Here is an 11,161-nt window from a genome sequence, read left to right on the forward strand (position 1 = left end):
TTGCTGAAATGACATCATTTTACAGAACCATCCACTTGAACCAAGTCTGTCGGTGAAGTGCCAGAGTCTTGCAACAGTATGTTCATCGTTAGGACGAGTAAATCCATAGCATGTTCTTCCAAGCTAATAATAGATGGCTGGCGTACGTCTCACGTATTTTTGGGGGGAGGGGGTGGCTTTGAAGGAGAGGATAGTAATATAAATTTCCCTTAAGGTAGAACGCCATCTTAGTTTTTCGAAAATAGAAAAGTTTATTTTTATTAATAGAGTGAACACAGGGATGGAGGCCATTTCATTTCAAATATTGGTAAATCTTGAGAATTCTAAAAGAAAATGGTTGAAAGAAAATGGTTGAAATATTTCTTGTGGAAAGTTAAGCAAAAGTTTAAGTCTTTCACTTTCGAAACGTATACTACCTTAATGCTAAGAATAAGAAAAAACGTTTTTCTTTTATCATGAAAATGTATATTTATTCGTGACGACTATTTCTCAAAAAAACAGTTCGCAGCAACCGTAACGGCACTTATTCCTCGCCACAAGTAATATTTCGTTTGATGAATACGTTTCAGCCTTTCGTAGGCGATCGTCAATGCGCGCCAGTTGTGTGAAGGTGACGGGTTTGTCACGCCAATTAATTGTTCGTTTATGCTCCCCTCTACTATCATTTTTGAAACGACCATAATTAAAAATGTGTGAAATATTTTTAATATCCCTTGGTAACTGTGCCGTTTTAAATTATTCGACCATGCGTATTTCCTCTTCTGAGTTAAGGAGGTCCTAGCAACAAATAATATTGTTTTGACTGACACAGACGTTCAGTGTGTTTGGTTCTTGTACCACACGAGCGCAACTGTCGTGGTGTTGCGCTATATTTTCACGCAAGCGCTTTTTCTTCCGTGTAGGGACAGATGTTTAGGAAGATATAAACAACGCTGGATTAAAAGTACTATCGCTTTCCCGACAAAACAATGTGTGGAGTGGTCTTACTAGACTTCATTCGAGTCTGTGATTTGTGAATGTTTGAATGGGGTGAACGCGATGATTGTGAAACGCGTGAGTGGACTGAAAGCGATGAGGGGAGTGTATGCGTTAACAGGCCTGGGGAGTCGGCAGAAGCTAACTCACTACTGCGCAGACTCAAAGGTAACGCGTTCGATCGTAGGAAAACCTGACCTGGACCGCCAAATTTTAAATAGATTTGTATGAAATGGAAGAGATACAAGAGAAACCGTTGTAAATGATTTAAAAAATTCACCGACTTGAACCAAGTTTAGGTGGATATAAACACGCTGGATTGAAACTACTATCGCTTTCCCGATAAACAATGATCAGCGTGATCTTACGAGCATTGCAGTCAGTCCGTAGCGCAGATTTTTAATCTCTGCGGATACAAGGTTCTTGATTAGGCACGCGAGCTTTCATTTGCATAATAATTACGTCATTACTCTGGCTCAAGATGATTGGTTGACGATGAGCTCGAATTGATCAATAATCGGTAAACATTTACCTGTCTGATTACGTAATGTAACGTAATGTAACCGATTGATCGTAAACGCTGAAGAGAGGTGAGTGTCCGCCATGGCGTCCGTAGGAATCGTCGTGTTTGTCGCAACTCTGCTCGGCTGCGTTGTCGCCGACGACCCGATCGTAGAGGTGAAATCGGGTAAAGTCGCCGGCAGAGTGGTGGAGTTCGCCCACGAAGACGTCGAGGTCAAACGCACGGTGCACGTCTTTCAGGGCGTACCCTACGCCGAGCCGCCGCTCGGTGACTTGAGATTCCGAGCACCCAAGCCGAAAGCCCCATGGGAAGGAGTTCGCGATGCAAAGGAACTCGGCAAAGCGTGCGTCCAACCCTACGAACCATTATTCCCCATGGACGAGCCACAGAGTGAAGACTGTTTATTCCTGAATATCTATGTACCACAAATTGGGGTAAGTATATACAGTCATGGAGGGAGCCAACACGCTGTATTTAAAACTAGTCTTGGTGTGAGAAAAAACTTAATCGTCCTAGTTTTTCAGAAATCAAAAATTTATTTTCTCCATAGGGTAACATAGTCTGATGGGGTTTATTTACTCAATCTTCTCTTCAATATATATATATATATATATATATATATATATATATATATATATATATATATATATATATATATATATATATATATTATACATCTTTCTTTTAGCATAGACAGTAGAGGGGAAGACTCCGTGTATGCTTGGAGCTAGTCTATCCCACAACAACGAGAGTGGTCTTACGGGACAATGAACTGCATAGGCAATATCGTGACCTTTGAACTGAAGTCCAGTTACGTGTCTATTGTTTGCGATGAGACTTCAATCGCCAAGGCTCCTGCTTACACGTGGACTTGCTCATGCATTATTGATTGTGTGGCTGTTGAGACATAGACAGTGGAGGTCTTCCCCCTCACTGTCTATAGGGTTTAGATTACTCGAAAATGCTTTGCAATTCAACGCAGACTGTCCCAAACAGGACCATACGAATGAAATTTCGACAAAATGAGACTAATTTCTGTCATGAAATCTACGAAAGGGATTGATAGGGCAGCACTCTTTTCACGGGCTTTGACGCTACACAGATATTCAAGAACAAATATGTCTCACTAATAAAAGTAGTACAGAACACGGTCCCTCAACAAAAGAACTCCACAAAGGAGGTTGGCAACCAAATGTGTTGACACAAGACCAAGCTTGTGTACAATGGTACTACACATTGCAATAGACCATGTTCCGAACCGCGCGAGATATCGCGAGAATGTGTGGTTCGCAGTGGACGTGTTCTCGCAACACAGGACAAACTGCGTAAAACAGGACAAGTCGCTAATTACGTTAAACACTGCATAAAATATATGAAGTGGCAATCTTTGCTCAGTTCTGCACTTTTTCTAGTTCCATAGAAAGTTTGACTTGTATTACTAAGCTGGAATCATGTTTCTACGGGCATGTATAAAAGTCTCGCGAGATCTCGCAATCAGCGGAACACAGTCAATTCGAAAGGGACTGTGGAGGAAGCACGGACGTAGAAGTGTCTATGATGGAAGCGAATATCCATTTCGTTTCATACACATATGATGGCAGCAGCGGAGGTGAAAGAATATGAACTAACATCGAACATGTCGGTAGGGAAAAAAAGGTAGAAGTGAAATACTGAATACAATTTTCCGTTGAACGTTGACGTGACAGGGGTAAAAACCAACATAAGCGGATGCCATCGAGAGCGGCTCGCTAATCTGGTTGCCATGCGATAAGTGTGACTACGTAGGCTAAGCTGTGTTGACGAGCAGACGAACAGGGGACAGTGCGTTAATCATTGATTTAACCAGATTGGCGTCAAGACGTCACATGTAAAATAAGTTACGAGAGATTTTATAAAGAAAGGACGCACATGTATACATGTTAAAGAGTGATGCAAACGCGAACTACGCACACAGCGGATATCAGGAGTGCGTTCCACGCAGGGACACTAGATATATGTACAGTAAATTACATACATATGCAGTAAGTAAAGTTGGGGAAAATTAGAAAACTAAAAGAGCTGCCTTCCAGACCCTAAGGTTTGTACACATAAAACATGGAATTTCAGGATACTGTCGTCGGCACATTCACTGCGATACGTTATGAAAACGACAGGGTATTCTTGAAAGCCCCAATAGCTGCGAATTTCATGCATTATTTTCATTATTTTATTTTCAAATCAAAGTTGGTTCATGCAGATGTGCTAACTGGACGACGTGTATAGAAGTATCACTGCTCGCTGATTTGGACCGTGAAAACGGCTGCCGCACTCAGCAAATGGCGCCCTCGCGTAAAAGTGCAAAAAATGCAGTATTTCCTGCACGTACACTGCATCATCATAAAAGAAACAAGAATGGCGTCATTCAATTGAATGCACAACACACAATGGCCAACATTTTGCTGTTGTAATCGTTATTTTCTCTGTCACATGATTAGTTTCTTTGAACCTTTCACCCCAGTTCCATGTATACAGGTCCGACTTTACCATAGAAAACAATGCATTTGGGATAAACCATGGTGGTGAAAGGGTTAAATGACTGGAAATCTAGAATGATGTTTAAAACGTTTGAATTTGTATGTCCTTCCAACACTCATGATAGTGTTATACACTTTTTCAGTCTTTAAATGGTCTTAAACAGAAACTTTTGAAAAACTGGGGAAATTTTGAGCTCGGTTTATTACACATTCGCAACTATTGGGCTTCATGTGAAAGTAGTGATTTCTTGTCCATAATACTAAAGCGTTAAAATTTTCTTACCAATTATGTCGTCATTTTCTACACTGGATAGTCGGATAAACTAGCGGTCATGGTGTGGATCCATGGTGGAGCGCTCATCCTTGGCTCGGGAGGACAAAACTACGACGGAACGCCGCTGGCCGCACTTGGTGACGTCATCTTGGTGGCAATCAATTATAGACTAGGTCCCTTTGGCTTCTTGTCAACAGGTAAGCCATCTAATCCTTCTACCAACAATTGTGTCTTCAGTTCAAATACTGTAAACAAAACACTAGCCGTATGTAGAGGCACTGGGACCGGTTGGCAACGGGAAGATGATCATACATTTGGCATGTGTGTGGGAAATAGAGAGAACATCGTAGAAGGGAAATTGAGAAGCTCGGGGGTGTATCAGCAACGGGTCAAAACTCGCGGATGGAATGGGAAAACTTAAGATGCTTGTCTTTTTTGCCACTTGCAATCTTTCTTTCCGTGACGCCATGATGAGAAAGAATCGGCCACAGCATTCGATAATTGTTTAAACTTCGTTGTATCTCAACAGGAGACGAACACTCATCCGGTAACTATGGTTTCCTGGATCAAGTCTTGGCTCTGCAGTGGGTTCAAGACAACATAGCAGGTAAAGAGAGCTTGTTGAAAATAATTAAAAAAGTCAAAATGAAGATGAACTTTAAACAAGTATTTTTGAAATACCACCCTACGTTTACTTTTTCTTGCCATCTGAATAGGATACATTGTACATTCTCATGTTTATTTTCGTTATTTGTCTGACTCATGTATGTCGACAAAGAATTCCTGGATCACTTTTTAAGCGCAAGCACCCAGGTATTTCCATTTGTTTTAGAGGCTTTGACTGCAAATATCGTCAAAGTTTGTTCGGTAATTATTTCCTCTGGTACCAAAATTTGCAGAGTGACTCCTGATTTTTACTCCTGACTTGATAAGAGAATGGTTGACAGTTTCATTGAAGAATGTGTGAGCAAACGTTTACGTCTTTCATTTACGAGACACTCACTACCTTTTAACATTGTCGAGGGTCTATGCTTAAAATGACAATGCAATTCCAAGTTCAAACAAAACGGGTACAGGGGCGGCCGACAGTCCACGGTCTCTCCACAAAAGGACCGTGGACAGTCCTATGCAAGAGCCGTCTTTCGTAATTGACTACCGTCTCCATCCCTACTCTAACCTTCTCTGATATCCTCCTCATCACACTTTTCTCAACTATTTCTTTCCAACCTCCCTCCTTTCATTCCACAGCATTCGGCGGCGATGCCACCAAAGTGACGATTTTCGGTGAGAGTGCCGGAGGGATAAGTTCCGAATATCTCGCGTTATCTCCCTTGACCGACGGCCTGTTTCATCGTGCGATTTTGCAGGTAAATTTTATCAAAAGAAGTTGAAAAGCAGTCCTGTCAATGTGTCTTCTTTGGGCAAGGAAAAGTGTAAGGAAGGAGTTTTCCTTCGTCTCGTACAATTTCCATTTTTATAATACTTGCAACTGTAATTCGATAATCGCTTCGTAAGAAAGCCTTTGCAAGATCAAGTTCTCACCATCAGACAACGCGAGACTGAAACATGACGAGATGTTCACTAATGTCCAGGCGGAATATAGCAAAATTCTTGAACTTTCAACGGCGATGAAAGGAGTAGCAATATTTAAACAGTCAAGACAACAGGAAAAAAATGCGAGAAGAAGAAATTCAACACCGCTGTTTTGAACACTGTAATTACCAAATGCATAATCGAACTCGTCTCTGAGACTAAAATACGCTGTCATACATTAGGGAACTTTTTTGAGACAACATGGTCGTATTAGAGTGGAACTCGGGTCATTAGCTGTATTCCGCAACTTTCCCCTGAATTTCCCCGGAAGTGCGGTACAGCAAAAGCTCAGAAAGCGTAATATTCGTCTCCGAACGACAAAGTTGCTCTTCATTTTGGTCAATTTTGTGTTTGTCAAGTGCCAGTGTACCATTTGTACTTGGTGCGGTGAACAAGTCCTCTGCACACTATGATAATCCTTCTAGGAAAACAGTGTAGTTTATTTAGCTACTCAATTAAATTTTCTCGATGTGAAAATGATGATACATAAACATTCATCGCCCCGAGTCTAGTGGATTAATATTTAAGAATGTGAGGTTAAGTACTGTGTCACAGCGAGGACAGACGATTACGCTGACAATGATGGATTTACTAGATCTGTTCCCTGTGCTGTTGAAGACAATGCAACGATTATATTTATTTATGGCCTTTTATATGTGCTGAACAAATTTCTAAGTGTCTTCATTCTCTCTCTCTCTCTCTCTCTCTCTCTCTCTCTCTCTCTCTCTCTCTCTCTCTCTCTCTCTCTCTCTCTCTCTCTCTCTCTCGTGCAGAGTGGAACAGCGAGTCTGCCCGGGTTTTTCAGTGACGACGTGGCATGGCAGAAAATGTTGGCTCACGGCTTAGGCAAACTCGTCGGATGCGAGAAAGAAACTTCGGAGGAATTGGTTGACTGTCTCCGTACCGTGCCTGCTGAGGATCTCTGTGACGCATCTAATTCCAATAATGTGAGATCTGGTATTCATTCTTTGTGTTCGTCTGAGTGCGTATGTGTGGGATATGTGACGCACACGTTGCATGTGTGCACGATTGTGCGATGATGTTTCGAAGAATATTGATAGACGGAGGCGCACACACAAGTAACAAAGCCTTTTATTGAACAACGCCGCTCATTTTAGATCCGCTCTCAGAGACGCGGAGCATTAGTGCGAGCGTGGAGGTAGGACAACTCTTCCTATCTTCATGGTGAGAGGAACTTAGATCGTGAAGGTAGCCTTTGCCATCTGTCATCCTCCGTCGAATTTGCCCTTTTTCCCCCAGAAACCGCTGCTCAGAATCCTTTCATATCTTATGCACACATCTCTGAGATGCTCAGAATGCCTTGAAATTTGCTATGTAGCTTTTTATAGGAATGCCTGTATTGAATGGTTTTTTGTTTTTTTTCCAGTAACCTTCTTTCATACAGCGTTCGTCTAGATTGCCTTATTCACTTTTGGTCAAATGAATGTGAAATTTGAATAGGCAAATTTTTCTGTAAGAAGGCATTGTTTACCCTGACAACACTTGTGTTACACCTATGATATTTACCATGTTGCACGGTAGATATACCCTCGTTCTCATAGTAGTATTTATTGTACATAAGAGACTTCTGGAATCGTAGAAAAACCACACAAACATAGACTGTTTAATCATACACTTATTTGTAGAATGTTACACATTAGACTCTGACTGTAATGGAGGGAGCCTTGACAACAAATTTACAAATGTTTTGTAAGAAGCCATGGTTGTTCTGTTTTCGAAGTTGTATTCACTTCTGTTTGACAGTATTCTGAGAGAGGTATTCCAGTCTAAGGTGACCGTCATTTTGCAGAGAACAGTCTAATAGGAATGGCAGTCATCCTCTATTTTCCCCTAATTTACAGAATGTACTAAGTCTCTCTCTGAAATCGACGTTCTGATATATGTCTTCCCTCTTCAGGGGCCAACGGCGTCTGTATCAAGAATTTATAAATTTGTGCATTAATGATTGCAAAGTTCGTTCCCTGTTGTGCTCCAATCCAGTCAGGAGTCTACCGCTACGTGACATATATGAAATACTGCATATCTTGAGGTGATGTGTCCACGTCTGTGTGTTTAATTGGTGTGAGCATGTAACGGTTATCAATGATTCTAATCGATGAACTCACAGCGAGGCTCCGTATCGCCTCTTGGCCAATTGTGTGAATATTTTCGTTTTATGAATTAATACTGATATACTGATTTTATTTTATTTTCGAATTGATGTCTATCATACAGGGAAAACTGGGAAATGTTACAGGACTTGGAGCGGAGCTTGAATCTATCCCTTTTCCTCCAGTCATCGATGGGAACGTCGTGTCCGCGGCACCAGCTGACCTGATTCGCGACGGCACCTTTCCTAAAAGGGGACTAGATTTTATGATCGGGGCGCTGGCTGATGAAGGCCGGTTATTTTTACTCCTACTTATGCCCGAGAAGGCAAACGACACAGAAGTCTCCATGAACAAAACATTTTATGAAGCCGTTTACCCTGCCTTCTTAGGAGGCGAAAGGAAGTCTAACCAGGCCGTGGCCGATGCCGTCAAGCTCATGTACGTCAACTGGGCGGACGCCGATTCGGAGGACGCTGACTACGCGGAGACCCTAAGCCAGACGCAGGGCGATATATACTTTGTGTGCCCCGCTGATAACTCGGCACGAGTTCACTCACAAGCAGGTTCTAACGTGTACCTCTATCAAATGACTCACGTGCCCGCTAACTCCATCTTACGGATGAAATGGTTGAAAGCCACGCACGCAGAGGACCTTCCATTCGTCTTCGGTTGGCACTTCGACAGTGCACTGAACTGGACAATGCCTGAAGACGACGTCACTGTGACCTTAAAGGTCATGAAGTATTGGACCAACTTTGCAAAAACAGGGTAAGATAAGGAAACAGTAAATACAACAGATCAGCCAGCAAATGTTTGCATAATTTGTTGCATTGTGAAAATATCAAAATAATAGCAGAATAACATCTGAACATTTTCACTTTGCACGTATACCAACTATAACAGAAAGCCTGTGTCCCTCTCTGATGGACACCTTAAAGTGGGCGAGTTAGGCATAAAACCAAGCTTTTGACGTCAGTCCTGAGGGCCATCATCCTAGTTTTATATAAATTTGCCTAAGAAGAATATATATATATATATATATATATATATATATATATATATATATATATATATATATATACGTACACACAAACGCATGCATACATACATACATACCTACGTACGTACATGCATACAGACAGAGACAGACAGAAAGACAGAAAGACCTGTAGACGCTATGACAATTTTTGACTCATTTTCAGAAACCCCAACTTATCCGATGGTGACGCAGAATTGACAGAAGATGAGAAGCAAACAGAATGGCCACTCTTCAAAGTACCCGGATTAGCGTACAAAGACCTGTCACTAAAGATGGAAACCAAACGAGCTCTGAAAGCCAAGGAGTGTGCATTCTGGAATGATTTCATTCCTAAGTTGATGAAACATACAGGTAACATAGAAATCGTGAACTTGCCCGTAACGAGGATCTATCTATCTATCTATCTATCTATCTATCTATCTATCTATCTATCTATCTATCTATCTATCTGTCTGACAGCGTTTGTCTGTCTGTCTGTCTGTCTGTCTGTCTCTGTCTGTCACCATTACGTATTTATGAATGTAACCGATATAACTACATATATTTGTGCTTTCTTTTAGATGCTACACAAGTGTGTTCTACAGCAGATGATGAAGAAAAAGCGAAGTACAAAGAAGAGGAAGCAAAGATCCATAATGAATTGTAGTACTATGTCGAATTGTTGTTGAAATAAAAAGAATGAATTACACAAAACTCAAGCCTGTGTTTATATAGCGTTGCAAACGTGGCCAAGTTATGTTACTGTTGCATCAATGTTTCATCAATACTAATGTACTGGGAAATTAATTTGGCATGTTACTCAATCAGTTGATATCATTATATCACCAGTATCAAGGTTAAAGATATCTGTCACTTTCTGTAGTGCATCATCCATAAACTTAAACTAATTAAAGGTGTAATGTACCTCGGGATTAGATATTTCGACTCTCAGACTGTCACAAATCTCACTACCAGGCGTTGGGGCTCACTTTAAAGCTGCTTGAGTAAGAAAAAATGTCATTCGTCCTAGTTTTTTCTAAAGTGAGAAATTTCATTTCCCCATGAAGTCAGTAGCACAGGGATGGTGGCAATTTTCAATTTCAAATATCGGTAAAAGATAATTTGTCTCTCCAATACCAAACTTTGCACAGTGACCCTGAAAGGCCTTGTTTTAAAGTTTCATTTCTCTGAGTTTGTTTGAGCAAAAGTTTAATGCTCTCGATTTGGAAGAGCGTAATACTTTAAACTGATGATGGTTTATTGTCGCAATTGTCCTGTAGATGTCACCACGTGGTTTTCTAGTGACCATGACAGCGTGACTCATTAATAACAACACTGAGTTTACCTTATGATAACAACACTATGTCGTTTGTTTCACGATAAAAAATGTACATACAGGTGGGCAGGTCAAAGATTAATAAAGTGTAAGGATGAAAGTTGCGTTTTCGTGGATCTGCTGATCGCCAGCCTGTCTTTCTTTACAGGGTGTAAATTATCGCAGCGCATAATTCTTTCGAAATCATGATATAATGCGATGTAATGTGATGTAGCGTTTTGTGATGTGGTGTGATTCGCTGTGGTACCATGAATGGTTTGATGTCATATGACGTAATCTGGCCTTATCAAACTGACCTGACCGAGGCTGGTGAGATTCTTTTATAGAATGTTTGCAATACCTGTTGAAATTAAACAAGAATGTTACTATTTAATCCCTCCTCGAAACTTTCATTTATCCGACCAAGCCAGATAGCGATGAATTCGACAACAACATACAGAGTACGAGCGATTATCTCGTATTTTGGGGTCAATTTATCAAATGTTAATTGAAAGAAATTTGACCGTATGCCACTATGGATAAATGTTAATTATATCATACTAGTATGTTGATGGCACTCATACAACGATCTGATTGGTCGAGACGTGGAAATATATTCGCGATATACTAGTAGTAGGGTTGTCGGAAATGAACAAACTCCAAGCTAGAGAAATATACCATTTAGACGTGTCATACCAAATGTTCAATATACTGTTCTGATATAATAGCACGTAGTGAACACACCCAGCAACGGGTATGCAAATCAGGTGGTGTACCGTTGTTAGGCGTGGTTCATTGCTTAGATAATAAAAGGCTGCCCTGGAAAGACTTATCTGCGA

General features: G+C 40.9%; 1 protein-coding gene across 1 annotated transcript; it reads left to right on the forward strand.

Moving 5' to 3' along the window:
- Nucleotides 1-1,557: 1,557 nt before the first annotated feature.
- On the forward strand, nucleotides 1,558-9,726 carry LOC139129968 (acetylcholinesterase-like). The gene is made up of 8 exons (XM_070695674.1): nucleotides 1,558-1,932; nucleotides 4,326-4,482; nucleotides 4,815-4,892; nucleotides 5,534-5,652; nucleotides 6,652-6,825; nucleotides 8,114-8,757; nucleotides 9,192-9,379; nucleotides 9,589-9,726. The coding sequence occupies exons 1-8, from the start codon at nucleotides 1,579-1,581 to the stop codon at nucleotides 9,672-9,674; spliced, it is 1,800 nt and encodes a 599-aa protein (XP_070551775.1). The 5' UTR covers nucleotides 1,558-1,578; the 3' UTR covers nucleotides 9,675-9,726.
- Nucleotides 9,727-11,161: the final 1,435 nt, after the last annotated feature.

This window comes from Ptychodera flava, chromosome 3 (assembly GCF_041260155.1).
Source record: "Ptychodera flava strain L36383 chromosome 3, AS_Pfla_20210202, whole genome shotgun sequence".
In the NCBI taxonomy this organism is placed as follows: Eukaryota; Metazoa; Hemichordata; class Enteropneusta; family Ptychoderidae; genus Ptychodera; species Ptychodera flava.

What these genes read in the sequence shown, in the direction of transcription:
- LOC139129968 (XM_070695674.1), top strand. Translation starts at nt 1,579, where the DNA reads ATGGCGTCCGTAGGAATCGTCGTGTTTGTCGCAACTCTGCTCGGCTGC. An exon ending in TTCATCGTGCGATTTTGCAG is followed by an intron (nt 5,653 to 6,651) that starts GTAAATTTTATC and finishes TCTCTCGTGCAG; the next exon opens with AGTGGAACAGCGAGTCTGCC. An exon ending in ACGCATCTAATTCCAATAAT is followed by an intron (nt 6,826 to 8,113) that starts GTGAGATCTGGT and finishes TCTATCATACAG; the next exon opens with GGAAAACTGGGAAATGTTAC.